Genomic DNA, 18107 nt, shown 5'->3' on the forward strand with positions numbered 1-18107 from the left:
TAAAGTTTTAGTAATGTTGTTGTGTTTTAGTCATTTTATTAGTTATTGTGTTTTTAATCTATATCTATACTTTGTATTCATTTTTATTTACGTTTTAGTCTAGTACACAGTTAAACTAAATAAAAATGAGAAATGTTGCCTTGGCAACTATAGCTTAAATAAAACAAGTTTTTATTTTATTTTTTTTATTAAGTTTAACGTTTATTTTATTTTATTTATTTATTTTAAGTAACGAAACTATTTAATGATTTTAGTTTTAACTATAAACTTTAGTTTTAACTAGTTTTAACTATTAACCCTTTCACCAGTAAAAGTATTTTACTAATATATTAGTATAACTATGACTATTACTATTAATAATAGTATTTACTATTACAGGAAACATTTACGTCAAGGATGGTTTTCGTCGGTAGCTTCACACACTGATAAGTTAACTTACCCATGATTCTCCGCACAGTCTGCCGCTCATTCAAAAATGGAGGAGAGTGAGAGAGAGTCAGAAAGTGAGCGCTGTTCAGCACCTTCCCAAACATCTGAACAGCAAACCGCTGCCGAGACCTCCGGCCAAAAGCTAGAGACTGGCGAAGAGGATGTCGAAACTAAGTTGGATATCAGTTCGGATAAGTTTGACCCATTACTCGCCTTGTATTCCCCGAAAGTGCCATTGCCTTACCCGAATATCAAGTGCTTTAACAACATAGCAGAATACGAGAGCTTTATGAAAGGTGGTCGAGGCCGAGCAAAACCCGAAAATGTGGAGAAAAGACTCCGAAAAGCACAGAAAGGTAAAGCAGACCCGGAGAGGATAGAGAGGCTGAAGAAACTCATGGTGAACAACCCGGTTGAGGAGGAGGGAGAGGGAAGCGGAGTCAAGCGACCGCCTCGACAGCGAAAAGCGGCCAAAAATGTGCTTACCAGAATGCCACGTATGTTTCTCTCTTTACTGTCTATGTTAGAAGACAATAGTAAACACTAAACTGTGGATTCTCAACCAAAAAGGGCTAGGTGAGTTCTTCTTCGTGTTGTCTGGGTAGGTAGCTCACTGTAGGTTGTGTCTATCTTTGCAGTGCATACAGGCAGTCCATTAGGAGAGCTCAATAGGTGCGTCCAGGAGAAAATCAGAGTCAAAGTTCACATCAGGACCTTTAAAGGGCTCCGGGGAGTGTGTTCTGGCTTTGTGGTGGCATTTGATAAGTTCTGGAACCTGGTAAGTATTAAAGCACCTTTACTTATTATTATCATCATTACTAATAAATGTTTATCCCATTTTTTTTTTTCCTCTGGTGCCAGGCGATGGTGGATGTGGATGAAACGTACAGGGAGCCCCTTTTGGGACAAGCTCTTTATCATGAGAAAGCACTTACTGTCACAAGGGTAATTCATTTGAATGTTTTCATATACACATGAATATTACGAATAACCACGTCAAATCTTGATTGAAGTTATAATAGAAAAATAAACTTTTTTTTTTGTTGTTCTGTGGTTTATACTGTATGTTTACACTCTTCAATATAATTATATTGTTTATAAATCTAGCAAAATTTTCTATTACAGCTATTTGAAAAACTGAAAGTTCAAGAGACTGTGGCTCTCAGTGCGGTTGAGAGGAAAGGAGGACATAACCTCTTAAAGCCAGACCCTTCTCAACTCGGAGACCAAACCAGGAGGAGAACCAACCCCAAACATACCCAGGAAAGATCCGAACTCTCTGAGAAAGACAGGAGTACATCAAAAGTGACACAACAATCTGAAAGCAAACCTAAAGTGAAGTATGGGAGAGTGCACACGCGTCATGTCAATCAGCTTTTTATACGAGGAGAAAACATTCTTCTTGTAAATGTACAACAGGACTAAATACTGTCCTTATGAAATATTAGTTTACTTTTTTTTTTGGAAGTCTCCATGAAAGGTTTCTTAATATGAGTGTATCATATTGATATGTATATCAACAGGTGAAAAGAATATGTAAAAAATGTAGAGTAAAAAACTCTTTAATTTTGGTTGGTTTATGAGCTAATGTCACATACTCAACACACTATTTGTTTTTGCTTTCAATGACCACTAGGGGGAAGTAGGACACTGATTCGTTGCAAGCTTTGACATTGCACATTTAGTCTTATTTTTGTTACACATTTTTATAAATTATCAAGTGGGAAATGGAAATATATTTAACAAATCATTACTGCTATCTGAAAGACTGTTCTACTTGACATTTATCTCTTTTAATGTAAAAAATTGCGGTTGGATTTCTCCATGGATTTCATAAAATAGTATAAATGGGTTAATTGAGCTTTTTGAGGTTGGAAATTGCATGTGGCAGTCAAGGCTTTTTGTCTTGACATGTTTGAATGCTATTTTTCCCTTTCTGCATATTTTAGCCTTACATTACTCATATCATGAAAGTATAAAAACACTTTCTCTTCACTTTAAATCTTAGAGTTCCTTGTGACTTTACTTAGTTACATGTATATATAAAATGTTTTATATCATGTTATGCTTTATAACACTTGATGTTCTGTATTTCTTAGTACAACTAATCAAGCCATGAAAATCTCAGTATCCTTAACCACTATATTTATGAGGAAAAGTCCCAACATTTTCTTGCATATTTATAAAATCACCATTGGCACTGGCTATAGGGGAACATGTTTTCAGATGGAAAGTAGATATAATGACTCAGAAATACATAAAGAAAACAACGGTAGGATACAGAATTATTCTGCACTGAGCATTTAAAAATTAAATACAGACACTGGAACTGTAGCCAGTTTCCTTGTCCTACATTAAGATCAAGTTCCTTATTAGTTAAATGTGACTTATTCATTTAATGCCAATTAAAAAGTTGACTGGAAAAGGATCCAGTGGAAATGTGGCTGTACTACTTTCATCCTATTAATGCATGCAAAGTTAACATTTGAAGTCAGGTCCTAGGAGGACTCCAAAAACTGACTATTTTTAAGACATGAGATTGATTAGGGGATAAAAACAAGCAAAACAATGAAAATGGAAATCAATTCTTTATTGTCATTCATAAAAGATCATAAGTACAATCAAGTCATTGTATGAAATTGAAAACATTAAACATTCTCAGTGGAAGAAAGATTTTCGTTTTTAGTTGCTTGCTGTAGATTTGCATAAACATATAGTGTTTCCAGTAACACTCCCCAACCAAACAGACCTGACTACAAAAAACTAAACCAACCCGTCAGGGGGACAAAAGTAACAAGAAAGGAAGAATTTGGTCATTCTGCTTGTACAACGCCTCAGAATGGAAGAGAGGGGCTCGGTAAGCGTCAGCAGACACTGGACAGAAACAGATGATATTGACAATACAGTGATGGTCCTCTGGATACAGCATCCAACTCAGTGCTACCAGGGTTTACAAACACACAGCCTCACCCTACACTCAGCATGAGCAGACCTGCATAAAAATACGAACCCATATCAGGTTCAGATATATATCCTTTAGTTACCCAAACTCTTCCTTATAAGTTAACCATGCAAAAACATAAAATAAAACAAAAGTGTGTGCATATATGTACACCACTGTATATGTATCTTCTTTAACAGTACCTTTAATAAATACTGTACTTTTCATATTGTCTAAAGAATTTTTTTTTAGTAAGGCTGACAGGCACCATGTGTTCTAACGACAGATGTTGCATTTTCATAAAGATGCAAAGTAGATCAGATTACACATTTACTATTTAAGGCCACAAAGGTTTTGATTTGGAGTTGTAATTCTATCATCTTGATGTTAGAGTACTTCATTTCTCTTCAGAAAATGGTTAAAATCAAATACAAAATGGCAAAGTGATCACAAGCTTTACTCCATACAAAAATCCTCACCGTCATAATTCGTTAATCATGGAACTCAATAACTTATTGTCTGCGCGCAAAACTATTTACAGGTTATCATCTTAAGGCAGAGTAGAGGAAAGGCCAGAATTGATTATTAGGATTTTTCTACAGCATTAGAAACCCAAATATTTCCTGGGTTAAATTAACAAGCTATATAAGAGGATAAGGTCAATCGGAGTCATTCACTATCATCACATTCCTTAAAGCGATATCCCGACGCCATGGAAACGTGGGACGTGCGTGAGTGTGTGTGTGTGAAATGACTGAAATGATTCTCAGAACAAACCAGCCACCCTCAACAGGGCTCCTTGGTACAGCTGATCAGAAGAACATCGAAAATAATATAATCATCCAGTTGAACATCAGCATCATTTGAACAAACATTTCCTGTGAGGCTTTATTTGACATCTTTCAAGTAGTCTTTGTCTTCTAGCTCTTCATAGCTTCTTCATGGTCACATCTCCTGAAAGATTGTTCACTTAATACTTTGCAATTCATTTCCCAAAGTTGGCAAAATCTGCAAAGGCATCTTGTTTAGGCTGTCCCATGGCAGGGTTCATCCCCATTCCTGGCATCCCCATGGCAGCTGTAGACATACCCATGTTCATATTCATTCCCATCATGCCCTGATTGACTGGCATCCCTCCCATGGGTGGCATGGACATGGCATTACCTGTCATGCCAGGCTGCATGCCCATGTTCATTCCTCCCATCATGATGTTGGTGGGCGGTCTGACCATTGTAGTGGCAGCCTGCATGCCCAGGTTCATTCCAGCAAAGCCCTGAGTCATCATATTGACAGGAGTCGGAACTCCTATTGCAGGATACAGAAAAATTAAAAATAAAATAAGGGCTGACAATCCATTAAAATAATCAGAATCTTTTTATTTTAGGTCCTCAATTGTTTTTGGTGTATAAAATGTCAAACTGATTAAATGTGTTGTGTTTGTTTTTAGTTTTTTAATACACTACCGTTCAAATGTTTTGGAACGGTAAGACTTTTAAAAATGTTTCTGAAAGAAGTCTCTGCTGACAAAGGTTGCATTTATTTGATAAAAAATACAGTAATAACAAATATTATCAATGTCGAAAACAGATAATTTTATTAATATTATTTAATATTACTGCTTAATATTTTTGTAGAAACTGATTTTTGTCAGGATTCTTTCTTGAATACAAAGTAAAACAAAACAGCAATTATTTAAAATAGAACATTTTTGTAACATTATAAAATGTATTTACTGTCATTGCTGCTATGTATGATTTTTATTTTATTTTTATCTTATTTGGAAAAATGTAAACATATTAATTGAAAATGCAGTAAGAAGGTTTCAAACTAACAGTAATGTTCTTGATTCTGATAAAATTTCCTACATTTTATTTTTTATAGCATAAAGCTTTATTTATATAGCACCTTTTAAAACCTTTTAAAAACTAAAGAGGAAAAATAGAACAAAAAGAATGAGAAAATAAACATGGCAGATTGCTTTCTTCATCTCGTTCTAGTTTTTATATATTATAGCTTTCTCATTTTAACTTTTCCTCATCCCATACAGACTCGTAATTTTTTAACTTTTTTGAGCTCATTTAATTTACTGAACTCCAGATTCAATCCTTTCCCAGACACTCAACATTAGTGTCTATATCAGGGGTGTCCAAACTCAGTCCTGGAGGGCCACTGTCCTGCAGAGTTTAGCTCCAACTTGCATCAACAAACCTGCCTGGAAGTTTCTAGTATGCCTAGTAAGATCATGCCATGATTAGCTGGGTCAGGTCTGTTTAATTTGGGTTGGAGTTGAACTCTGCTGGACAGTGGCCCTTCAGGAGCAGGACTGGCCCAGGTATATATACTTACCATGCTGCATCATGTTAAGTGTGGGTTGAGAAGGTTTGGGTGGCTGCATGCCAGGGCCAAGGAAGTCCAAGCTTATGTCTACATTAGAGTTGGACCAGGTGGCAGGCACAGACACTTTGGGATTGGGCTTCTGGGCCATCGGTTGCTGGGGCATCAGTGGGTCCCCCATAGTCTGCAGTGGCTGCAAAGACCAAAAGAAAAGTCAGTCAGTTTTAGGACAAACCATTTATGACAGCACCCATATGATCAAAAACAATGTTTCTTCTGATTTTGTTGAGATGATACTGTTCTGCTACAATTCAAGCATGGTAATTAAAATTCTCCACTGGCCATGAATGTTTGCCAATGGCAAAAAGTCAGAGAAGATGAAAGGCAATATTAATACTCCAGAACATTGCACTGTGGTCTGTCAGGGTTATCAAGACTCTTGAGCTATACAAGACAGAAATGCTGGTTGAGAGGCATTGTCTTCCACTAAAATTATTTCAGCATGTTAAAATGCATCTCAAGTCCCTCTAATTATGGGGGGTGCTTTTTTCTTTAGACAAACAAAACTTGCCATTTTAAAGTAGGTCAGGCTTTTAGCATGCAAATATTATCTTTGTGCAAGGCTTTTGTTTCAATTTAATGGTTTTCTGACTTAAACTTGTTCCTCCTCATTCTGCCATTCTCTGTGATGGGCGTCCCAAGGGGACGGGGTTGATGGGTAATGAGGAGGGGGCGGGTGGAAAATTGTGCCGATGCTGCGTGTTAACCCTCGCTCGTTTCGCTTTCATGTTGCCTGCTCTCTAAACCGCTGGCTCTGAACCTTGGCCAGAATTGTCTTTTCTTGCGTAAATAGTGTTTAGTGTGCAGTTCCACTTAGATGAGCTGCATTAACTACTCCACAGATGGGGGATCTGAATGAAAACCACATCTATGTGCAATACAGGCTCTACATCACTAGGTTTCATCTTGATTCTTTGTGCTGTAAACATAACGTTGAGGGATGGCAAAACACCAAAGTCTATTAAATTGGATGTGACACCTAATAAAATGCATAGGTACAGATTTGTAAGTTAGGCTAAACCTATGTATACAATGACTCTGCCTAATCAAATGTTTTATGGCTTATATGTATTATTTTTGTGGGGTTTTAATAAACTATTAGCACTGAGGCAATTTTTGTACTCCTAAAATTTGACTAAATAAAGTGTTTTTTTTATGTTTTGGAAAGAGGTCTTTTCTGCTCACCCAGGCTGCATTTATTTGATCAAATACAGTAAAATTGTAATTTATTATTCCATTTTATAATAACTGTTTTCTATTTGAATACATTTTTTAATGTTATTTTTTCCTGAGATGGCAAAGCTGGATTTTAAGCGTCATTATTCCAGTCACATGATCCTTTAGAAATCATTCTAATATGCTGCTCAAGAAACATTTTTTAATTATCAATGTTGAAAACAGCTTAATATTTTTGTGGAAACCAAACCATGATACATTTTTTCGTGATACTTTTACTGTCACTTTTGATCAATTTAATGCAAAATGATATATATATATATATATAAACTGTGCTCTTTAAAGCATTTCATGGAGTCCTGAACTAAAAGATGTATCAAGTACTCTTTCTTCATATTATATAGATAGATACATTGAGGGAAATCTCAAAGCCAGCAGGCACCTGTGATTTGGACGTTGGCATGCCAATGGTCTGAGAGCTGGTCATGGAGAAGTTCATGCTTTGGGAGGTGCTGAAGTTAGTGGTCTGGGAGGAGCCCATTAGGTCAAAAAGGTCAGATGAGGGTGCCATGGATGCAGGAGCAGGGGCCACCTGCAGACCTGAGAAAAGGTCTATTCCTACAGAGTTGACAGGCTGGGCTGCCGGGACGGCTGGTTGGGCTGCAGGAAAAGCGTTCCAATCCCCAAAGTCTCCATTTCCACTAGACGCTGGGGCTGAGGAAACACAAAAGTCTCTGATGAAATGGTGCGCAGAGGAGCACAAATATTATAGAGAGCTCAAGTATCACAGGAGGAAGCTGTAATAGTTCTTTTTGATCAAAATCCAAAATATTGCTTCACATCAGGCTTTATCATCAAGCAAATAAAACAGAGGATTTGCATGCAAATGAGCAACACAAAATATAGAGAAATGTAAGAGAACCAGTAATGAAATGATCAGGGCACTGAAGATGCATGAATATCAAACGAATCTCAGACTCTCAGTCACTTCAGCCCTGTCCCAGAAATGCAGAGGGTAATGTGTCACACCCAACAAGAGCTGAAATGTGTCTTTACTCATTAGCTTTTAGCACAGCAGCCCACCATATGGCTGCCTCCTCCTTTCACTATTTAAGAGCTTTCTGCTTGGAGTATTTCATAAACAGGCAGCTGAGGATGGCAAACTCTGGTCCAGCAGGAAAAAAAAACAGCCTTCTGTTATAGTCCCAGAACTATATTTAAATAATCATATAAAAAACACACACACATATCACCACTTTGTGTCCTTCAAGTTGTCTCCCTTCAGGCTTTCATTTTAACATGTGAGTTTAAGTAGAAAAAAATATAGAGACTTACTTTGTTTGATTGGGGTCATGTGAACCCAAAACCTGCCTAATTATACAGTTTTCTTGAGACCAATTAACTGACTTGTCATTTAGGAAACACACTGACTAGTCAGTTTTGAAAATACCATTCAAATGTTTGGGGGTGGTAAGATTTTTTTTACGTTTAAAAAACAAAGAAAAGAAAAAAAGTCTCATGCTCACCAAGGCTGCGTTTATTTGATCAAAAATACAGTGAAACAGTAAACTTGCGAAATATTATTACAATAATAATTTTTCATTTGAATATATTTTAAAATGTAATTTATTCCTGTGATGTAAAGCTGAATTTTCAGCATCATTATTCCAGTCTTCAGTGTCACATGATCTTTCAGAAATGATTCAAATAAACTGATTTGCTGCTCAAAAAATATTTATTATTATCAAAGTTGAAAACAGTTGTGCTGCTTATTATTTTGGTGGAAACCATAATACTTTTTTTGTCAGATTTCTTTGATGAATAGAAAGTTCAAAAGAACAGCATTTATTTGAAATAGAAATCTTTTGAAAAGTTTTTACAGTCACTTTTCATCAATTTACTGAGGCCATGCTGAATAAAACTAATAATGTTTTACTGACCCAAACTTTTGAACAGTAGTGTATGTTGTAGTAAGAAGATGTAAAAATAAGAAAGTGTTTCAGGTTGAATTTTTGACCTGATAGTGTGTTAAGAGGTTATATAAACATACCAGCTGATGATGGAAGAGTGGCTGCAGCTGCAGAAGAAGAGAAATCAGCAAAACCTCCAATCAGGTCAGAGTTTAAACCTAGAATGAAAGAGAGTGGTTCAATTATGACATTCTAGATTTGCAAAAAAGATTAATTCCTCACTAATCTCCTAAGAAAAAGACAAAAATGGAGAACATACAAATAAGAAACATCTGTTGGTGACTGTAATGGACATACACACTCTGAGTGTGTAACTCACGTTACATTCCAGCAGCCTGTGGCTGGAGTTATGTAGAGGAGGAAAGATGCAGCTCTTTGAATGGTGGAGGAGGGAGCAGGGCAGTTAGGATGAGAGCTAAACATCTGCTCGGCACTACACACCCACCAGGGACCGCTTTGACATCTGGCCACAGTGACTATATGCTTCAGCAGACAGCAGGAGCGCAGGAGAGTGCATATGCTAAACTTCGCTGTGCACCCCTCCTTTTCAGCGGGATACATCCATGCTGCCAAACTAATGGCATAACGCTTCTTTCTACTTTCACTTATCTCCTCATCCATTCTTCATGAACATGAACTACAGCTTGAACGACTACTAGGCTTGCTACGACAGTCTGTTACCGGTGTACAGAAGCAACACCGGCTACATCACTTGCCCACCGTGGCACCACCCCCACCGTCGATTTGATTTTTTTAATATAAAATCCTTTAGTTCAGTTAGAGAACAGACACTATTAAACTGAACGTGTCTGCTTAATAAATCGTGAGCCGAACGAGAATCGCAGCACATGAGAGTGAGGAGCTGACTAACAAGGTGACTGCAGAATATTTGGTGTCAAAGCGAAATGTAAAAGCGCCTGTTTTAGCGAATTTGTCATTGCACTGTTTTGGTGTTGTGTTTTTCATTAAGAATAATAGGCTAATGAACTAACCATTCAAGAAAATTTTCATTTGAAAACGAAACTAATGCGCACGGCCGCACGTGTCCACGGGTGCAGAGCGAGCAGAACAGGGAAAGCGTTTTCAGTTCATTCCTATGGAAAAACGCTTGTTCTATTCTAGGGATGAGTCACGATTTTCGAATATTCGATTAGTTGATTTTATTATAGAATATCGAATAGGTTGTGCGATTATTGTCTTTAAAAAAAATCCCATATTTTGGTTCTGATGCGGTGGTGACACATTCATGTAACCAGAGGGTGGCGATGCCAATAACGCATCTAAAAGCTGTCAATCAAGTCTCAGACAACAGAAGAAGAAACATTGTCTCACAGTAGCCTATAGACCTTATGTGCCAGAGAAACGAGGGCACCGCCATCTTTAGAATATTGTCTTGTAACTTCCGTTTTTGCTGTCCAGGAGTAATTAGCTTTTGAAGTGGATTTACTTAATGTAAAGTTAACTAAAGTTATCATGAGGACTGTAATGTTTAAAGCAGATGTCTTAACAAATGTCTGTCGACCGGGAAGATTTTAAAACGAGCCGTTCATTAATAAACACGCAAAATCACTGTGAAAATACAGACCGGAAGTCAAAAGACAACGAGCGCAGCCCTGAAAAGGGGTTAGTGCCAATTCAAATTAGTGCCAATTCGGGCAGATTGCTTTATTGGTTAGTTCATTAGCTTATTATTCTTAATGAAAAACACAACAACAAAACAGTGCTCCTCCGCACCATTATGATTGCCAGTGCAATCTGCCAGTGCCATCCGCATTTTATGTTTGCCTTTAAATTAGCGATTTAAAAAAAAAACGCCGGTGACACCGGCATTACCGGTGTTGTCACACGTCGATTAACCGGTGGGAAAATATCCTCATCGTCACATCCCTAACGACTACTCATTATTAGTATTAATACAGAAAAGTAGTTTGACAGAAAAGTTTACCTTATGCAAATGACTCATAATATGTATGAGCATTCTTCTATTCATGAAAAGTTCAATTATGTGTTGTAGGATAGTGCAAGATTCATGCTGCTTGCTAATGTTGCAAAAACAGTCATGTCCTGCTTGCCTGTAGTCTCTGTCAGGTCTTTTAGGGCGATAATTGAGCATTGCATGTTCAATTGTTGAGGTAGTGCTGAACCACAAAGCAAATAAATGAGAATTAAAAAATCTAAAATATTTTCCTCTGCTAAAACCCAAAGATGTTATTCTGTCACCTTTGGAGGCTGGTTGAGCAGGTACAGGATCTGCCGAGAACAAGTCCACCAGACCAGAACTGGGCTGGCTCACTGCTGATGTGGTCTACAGCAACAAAGAGAGGACAAACTGAAAACACTCTTAACATCTACCACAAGATGTCAGTGTAGAGTCTAAGTTTTTTTTAAATACAAGTTTAACATTTAATTTTTGTGCTATTTACTAACAAACCTCTTGTTGAAGTTGCATATTTGACGAGTCCAAGTGCCAGAGAGGTTTAATTATACAGGAAAAAGACTAGTGCTAGTAGCTATTGTTTCGTTGCAGTGTTTCTCTACCTGGCTTGTGTTTGAGTCGGTGGAGGGTTTATCGCCAGTGTAACGCGCAGCTGCTCCCAGGTCTATCGTTTTGGACGGAACACCTCTCTTACGAGTGGCAGTGGTCTCCGTGGCCTGGACGATCTGGACGCTTTTTGTTGTCACCGTCTCTTCATCTTTAAATTCGGATTTCCCCGTCTGCCCGTTTCGCGTTCCCCGACGGTCCTCATCTGCCTCACTATACAGAGGAGATAAAGCATACACTTGTGAGATTTCTAACAAAATGCTTTCTTTCTTTGAGAACAAGTAGACAAAACACAAACACATCAGTCCATGACACAATCAGTACAAAATGTTATAAACAGCTGTCAACAATTTGTTCATTTAATTAGTTATAACATTTATGCTATTTGTGTTTCAAAAAAAGAGAAAAGGTGTTTCCAGGCGATTGAGATGGGAAGGTGAGACGGCCTGGGGGTCCTGACCTGAATCTGTCAGGCGAGTCGTCCCTGTCTTTTTTGCGGAACATGTTGATTGTGTCATCAATGGTGCTTCCAATCTTATCGCTGATCTCTCCCAGTTTCTCACTGAAAGGGAAAGCCCCCTTGCTTTTGTCCCAGTCTTCATCCCATTTCGAGCGTGATTCTCTGAAATCAAACCTGTCCTCCGCTGCAGAATGCATAAACAGGATAGCAGTGTGTTATGCTATATACACATATTATAAAGTCAAGCTTCATTTAGAATTAATATATGACAATAAGGAATAAAAGGGTGAATCTCATGTCTAGGTCATATTTCACCCAAACTCACTGATATATTTTTATGACAACTAAGCACATTTTCCCGACCCAATTCAAATTACTATGTTTTCTTTTGAGGTTGTTTGTAATTTCCATTATTCTAAATGGTGATTCTTATTAGAATTAAATGATTTAATAAGCATTAATGAAAGGTAATACAATAAATATTACCAAGTTATGATAAATACTTAATTTAATTAATATACAATTTCTTTTTATGAAGGGGGTGCTTAATTGTCATGAAAATAATGCAAAAATGCAGGCTTAATGTTGTTATGTTGTTAGTTTATTTCAGGGGGTGGGGTGAAATATGACCCGGTATAAGATTCACACACAAACACTCGATATCAATGTGAAGAGAAGAGAGATAAGGCTGTAAAGCTTCAACTTAGGTATATTCTGTGACTGTACTGTGATTACATTACTGGATAAATTTGCAAGCCACCATCTCAAAATCACATATTTCACATATATAATATATAATCACATAAGTTTCATTCAACTTTAAAAGGTAAAACGACTGTCAAACTAAAACAAGATACCAAATTAAATCTGAAACAGCCATTACAAATCATGCATTGCATTTTTTCCTTCCCAATCAAGGACATCAAAACTATAATTGATGCTGTCATGTGAAAAAGCAGCTATGCCAGGTATCAAAATAAAGCTACAGTACAGTTCACTCATCTGGCAAAGCAAACCCTTCAGGGATAATTACAGTGGAGAGGAGACAGGGGACATCCTTGTTTTCCGATAGTCCCTTTTAGATAAATTCCTTATGATAAATGTGTTTGCTGTGTGGGATAAAACACCTTGTATACCTTTATAAACATGATGGGGAGGACAGTGTGTGTGTGCGCATGTATAAGACCTAGAAAAGGAAGTTAGGGACTTACAGTATCTGAAACCCGACATACTGTCAGAGGACACGCCTATATACTTGTCCCTGTTCTTCTTGGCTTTCTTCCTCTCCTCTCTCAATCTGTCATCGTCCTGGACAAACTCTAGCATCTCCTTTACCTTCTGACGCACATTGATACCCTGGTCTTTGCCATTCTCATCTGAAACACAAAGCCCATTCATCCATCACTTTGCAATATCTTTGAGACATCAAACAGTGTACATGGAAGATGAAAAATTATATAAGCTCTTGCCTTTGTGCAGTTCACTCACCTACACAATGATAGCTTTCAATTGAACGCAAGTCATACAGGTGCTCTCTTGCACTCGTGACCACCCGTTCAGATCCATTTCTAATCAGGTATGCCAGCAGCAGTAAAGACTGAGGTAGAAAGGACAGTAAAGTTCAGGACCGATTACAGCAAAACAAAACTCCTGTATCGTCATCAGTAAAGCATACCTTGTAAACTCTTCTCCAGTTTTTCTTGTTGTCTTTCAGCATTCTAGTCCACAGCATATTCATTACCTCAGGAAACTGCTCGTACATGAACGTAGCCCTGAATTGAAACCAAAGATAGGCAAAGCTTAGCTTAGCATTCTCCATATTGTAAATATGTGTAACTGCTGACAGGTTCAGAGTCAAGATAAAGTTCATAGAAAGCATGCAGAGAAGTCACAAATAAACCATCAAAAAACCCCACTTGCCTGGCAATCTCCCCCATTAACTGTCCAGAAGGTCCCCATGGGTCGTCATTGGTGGCTTCTCGAACTTTAGATTCAGTTTCAGTATAATTCATCACAACATTGGTTCTGTGAGAAAGAGATTAAAACAAAAAAGCCTTTCAGTAAAGTCTTTATTCAGAGTGATTGTGTGATAATCTGAGGGAAAGAACCTTTCAGCAAAGACTAAATATTACTAGTAATATTACTTGAATGGCAGAAAGCTTATAAAAAAACAACATTTTGATAAATCAGTTGTAAAAATTAACTGAATTGTGAAACTGAGCAGACTGTTGCACAGGTGCCTTCATTAATCATCTGCATTAGGTGATATTTGTTATAGGTACTTTAAATGGATATCCATAAAGTTGATTCTGTTTCACATCAGTTTAATCAGTTTAAAATACGGCATGTATTGTTTATTGTTAAATCAACAGTGATTATAAATAAACAGAAAAACACATCCTATTCAAACTATATATATAGTGAGTAACCATTTTAAAAATCCCCTATGGTTGCATAACTGGTACAAGTGAAAACTTTTCATTACCTATTAAAAAAGGAACAGAACAGTTAGGACAGTTATTCAAATAATCAAATCTCAGACCACACCTTCATTCGAATACCAGATGGTGGTAAGAAGCAAAGCAGGGCACCAAAAGCTCTTATTATGTGAAACCAGTTTAGTACTAGAGGGACATTAACAGAGTAAAGAGTGGTTATACAAGACACACGAGATCTCAGTATATGGGAGGGGTGTAGGACAGGCTCTCTGAGAATAGAGGGTGGATCAAATAAAAAGCACCGTATGAGGTCCTCAATCTTTCCTACTCCTAGATTGTTTGTGGTTTTAATAAAGACCTCGTCTAGAAAATGTCTCAGTTTACAGCCTATTGAAAAAATACCTGGGTATTGTCTTGCTCAATGGAAGAGTAAACTGCAAAAATAAAATAAAAACTCCCTTTTCTCCTTGTTTATTCAAGGTTTAATCAGATATATTACACAATCACCTAGACAAAGATAGAATAAAAATGATCAAAGAAAAAGTAAAACAGATAAATACTGTAATTAACTTTGGCATAGTTTGAGTTGATAAAAAGTAGGTCAAGACATCCATTTGCTCATGCTTGCAGGGTGCAATCATTTACACCTCCAGAAAAATTTGGGGAAAACAAGAGTGTCTTAATTCTTCAAAAACACACCAAACCGGTCAGCTGCATTAACTGGTGGTTTCACAGCTTGAGGATAATGCTTTGATTTTTATTTCAGGTACTACTGAAATTCTTTCCACAGTTATTTGATCCCTGTGATAAGTGATAAATACTATCCACTATGCTAAATACTAAAGCACTGAAGTCTTCCTGTGTCATCTCAGAACTTTCACACCATTTTGGAACAAGCTGTTCATTTCTTTACCAGCATGAAGCTAAATTCCCCACACTTCATCAGTCCACCCATGGGTACACTTGGCAAATCGTCTGTAAAAAGGTCAGACTGTTGGAGATGACAGACTGATTTTGGAGGCAACAGCTTGCTACATTGTTTTCAAAGTTGCTCTGTAAAAACAAGAAATGACAATTGTTGTTTTTTTGTTTTTTTTTTGGTTATTTTGCAGGTCATGATGAGTGATGGTATTGATACTTCCTTAATATTCAGTGTCATCCAGCATATAGGATTATAGGCTTTTTGCTTCTCCAATAATTAATTGTAGTCTCTATTAAGTAGCTACACCCTTCAACTTACAACAACATCAGCTGATTTGTTATATTATCACAGTTTCAAAGCTGAAAAGAACGTGTAAATGACACAGTATCAGGGACGTACGCAGTTAGGCAACACCCAAACGTTTATGCAAACTCATATTTGTGAATTAAAGCCTTCAGTAACCATTTTTCTGTACTGTCAGAGAAGGATAATAATTTTTTTTTTTTTTTTTACTCAGGTTGAGAGTTGCACAATAACCTCTTTAATGATCATCATACTGTATGTCATTCTTGTAGCTAAACTCATTCTCACCAATTTTCTGTTGAATAAAAGTTGCAAAAGCCATTTTGGTTCTTCAATCGCAGTTAACAGACAGCACAACTCTGAGACACACAAGTCTACAAAAATAAAATCAAAGTGTAGTCTGTGACTATGACCAGCAGTTCATTTTATGAAGGGGATTTGATTTGTCATTGACCGCGGCACTTCTCAAGACAACATAATTTTGAATAGCTGTACTTGCCTTTTGATCAACCTCATAAACTCTTCATAAGACAGCAGTTGTGGCTGCGTGCAAGACAGACAGCACAGCTAGAACAGAGTTTAACCTTTAAATGGTTTCTGAGATAGTGAATGGGCCTAATTTCTGAGGAAAAAATCTACATTGAAAATTCTTGAAAATGGAATATTGGAGTACTATGAAAAATGATTTAACTGTGCACATCATTATTTTATTTTTAATTAATGTGCCCTCATAAATTTTTATCAAAATAATGTCCCCTCCCTCTTGCAGTGACATCTCTTCTCTTCTCTGATGATGCGTGTACTGGCGTGTGGGCGGGACAACCTGTCACTCACATGAGATCACAACAATAGCAAACCACAACCATCCAATCAATTCCCAATGGACAAAAACAAGTTCTGCCCTAAATTTGCTCTTGTCAGAGAAGCTAATTCACTTGGATATGCGTCTCAATAGGGAAGAAAAAACGATCGCAACTTCCATTTCATGAAAGAGGGTTCCAGCAAATACTTAGGTCAAGTAATGACTTAGTATAAAAAGTGGCATCAGCCTAAAATTTTTATGTAAAAGCAAACATGACAGCATGTCTTACTGGACTAATCCACTGAAAGTGCAGAATGCCACTAACCTCAAAGTAAATGCTTATATTTTAAATGTTCATGGGATAAACAAACTGTAAAATGTATAATAAACTCATTAGATTTTTTAAAAAAACATAACACTGAATTATTTTGTTGGAATATTTTTCTTGAAAAAAAAATTCCAGTTCATGTCCTTTGTTAAAATACAAGTTTCAGTCTAACTTCAAGTTTCAGTCTAACTTCAGGAGTTTCCATAAAACTCCAATATAGCAACTACGCATCCATCTTTATACTTACAGCCTTTCTAACAGGATTACAACCAGAAACTGTAAACAGTTTAACAATTAATAAGCAAAGGACACCACACAAATATGGCCAATTATTCGCTTTTCATATCAGGCTAACTGATTAGCTTAAACAATGCCTGAACATAGCTGTCAAATATGAAAGTTATGGTCACTCCAATGCAAGTAAAACGTGTGCTCTTACTTTACTTTTAAATAATTTTCTCATTCATAATGTTAACAGACGTGTCGTTAGTTTGGTGTGAAAAGCACTATTAAAAACAAGCACCGTGTTTTGACAGCCAACACAAGTTTAGCAACTGTCATAAAATTAGCCACTGAGTTCAAAGAAACGAAGTTTGAGGGAATCGTTTGTCTTGTAAACAAAACAAAGCCGTGATGAACAAGTGAAAACGTCTGATAAAGTATAGTAACCGACTGGAAAACTACTGTTCTATATAACGTTACACTGTCGACTTTTAAGGGGACAACAAAGCTGTAGTTAGCTACTGTGCTAGCTCCTGTCTCGAGAGTGTGTGACGTCAATGAGTGCGTACGTGTCTCATTTTCAACAGGTATGAGACAAGACACCAAAATACTTAAGAAAACATTCACAATACTCACGCTTTATCAACCAGCTCCCTCACTTTCCACATATTCAACATCTTGGCTGTGGTGTTGTGTCTTTCGGTCGCGAAAAAAGGTGTTCCAGCCCTTGAAATCCGCTGGTCGCGCCAGTCGAGCTGTCACGACAGCCAAAGCATGAACTCTAAAGTTCCGCTGCTTGCTTCAGGCAGCGATGAAGGAGAGCAGGCCAGACAGGTTACTACGGAAATGCTCCGTCACCTACGGAAATTTCGTAAGTAAGCTGCTTCAGCACAACGCTACATCCTTGATGAGGATATGACACATGAACCACAACCTTCCAGAAGAGGTCAGTGAATGAGTATAAAGTTTTAAATTATAAATAAACCATAAATGTTCAAGGAACAGTTCACCCAAAAAACACAGAAAATTCTGTCAATTTTACACACCCTAAAGTTTTTTCAAACCTTTGAATTTCTTTCATCTGCTGAACACAAAAAATATATATTTTGAAGAAGATGCATGGTTAACAAACAGCTGATAGGCCCCAATGACTTCCATTGTATGGGGGAAAAATAATATG

The 18107-nt window shown here is 37.1% G+C and overlaps 2 protein-coding genes across 3 annotated transcripts; one reads left to right on the forward strand and one right to left on the reverse strand.

Moving 5' to 3' along the window:
* Window positions 1–411: 411 nt before the first annotated feature.
* lsm11 (LSM11, U7 small nuclear RNA associated) lies at window positions 412–3005 on the forward strand. The gene is made up of 4 exons (XM_084132250.1): window positions 412–926; window positions 1068–1207; window positions 1291–1374; window positions 1555–3005. The coding sequence occupies exons 1-4, from the start codon at window positions 476–478 to the stop codon at window positions 1852–1854; spliced, it is 975 nt and encodes a 324-aa protein (XP_083988376.1). The 5' UTR covers window positions 412–475; the 3' UTR covers window positions 1855–3005.
* clint1a (clathrin interactor 1a) lies at window positions 3005–17830 on the reverse strand. 2 transcript variants are annotated; one of them, XM_084132248.1, is made up of 12 exons: window positions 17564–17830; window positions 13833–13937; window positions 13588–13684; window positions 13401–13509; window positions 13124–13288; window positions 11913–12096; window positions 11449–11665; window positions 11131–11215; window positions 8991–9068; window positions 7383–7654; window positions 5717–5897; window positions 3005–4675 (listed from the first exon to the last, which is right to left on the reverse strand). In XM_084132248.1, the coding sequence occupies exons 1-12, from the start codon at window positions 17602–17604 to the stop codon at window positions 4356–4358; spliced, it is 1854 nt and encodes a 617-aa protein (XP_083988374.1). In that variant the 5' UTR covers window positions 17605–17830; the 3' UTR covers window positions 3005–4355. The 2 variants fall into 2 exon arrangements, with proteins under 2 accessions (XP_083988374.1, XP_083988375.1); XM_084132249.1 differs by having other exon boundaries at window positions 3005–4672; window positions 17564–17745.
* Window positions 17831–18107: the final 277 nt, after the last annotated feature.

This window comes from Abramis brama, assembly GCF_963993115.1.
Source record: "Abramis brama genome assembly, chromosome: 13".
NCBI classification, from domain to species: domain Eukaryota; kingdom Metazoa; phylum Chordata; class Actinopteri; order Cypriniformes; family Leuciscidae; genus Abramis; species Abramis brama.

What these genes read in the sequence shown, in the direction of transcription:
- lsm11 (XM_084132250.1), top strand. Translation starts at nt 476, where the DNA reads ATGGAGGAGAGTGAGAGAGAGTCAGAAAGTGAGCGCTGTTCAGCACCT. An exon ending in TTGATAAGTTCTGGAACCTG is followed by an intron (nt 1,208 to 1,290) that starts GTAAGTATTAAA and finishes CTCTGGTGCCAG; the next exon opens with GCGATGGTGGATGTGGATGA. An exon ending in AAGCACTTACTGTCACAAGG is followed by an intron (nt 1,375 to 1,554) that starts GTAATTCATTTG and finishes TTTCTATTACAG; the next exon opens with CTATTTGAAAAACTGAAAGT.
- clint1a (XM_084132248.1), bottom strand. Translation starts at nt 17,604, where the DNA reads ATGTTGAATATGTGGAAAGTGAGGGAGCTGGTTGATAAAGC. An exon ending in TTAATGGGGGAGATTGCCAG is followed by an intron (nt 13,685 to 13,832) that starts GCAAGTGGGGTT and finishes GTTTCAATTCAG; the next exon opens with GGCTACGTTCATGTACGAGC. An exon ending in CCGACTCAAACACAAGCCAG is followed by an intron (nt 11,216 to 11,448) that starts GTAGAGAAACAC and finishes TTGTTGCTGTAG; the next exon opens with ACCACATCAGCAGTGAGCCA.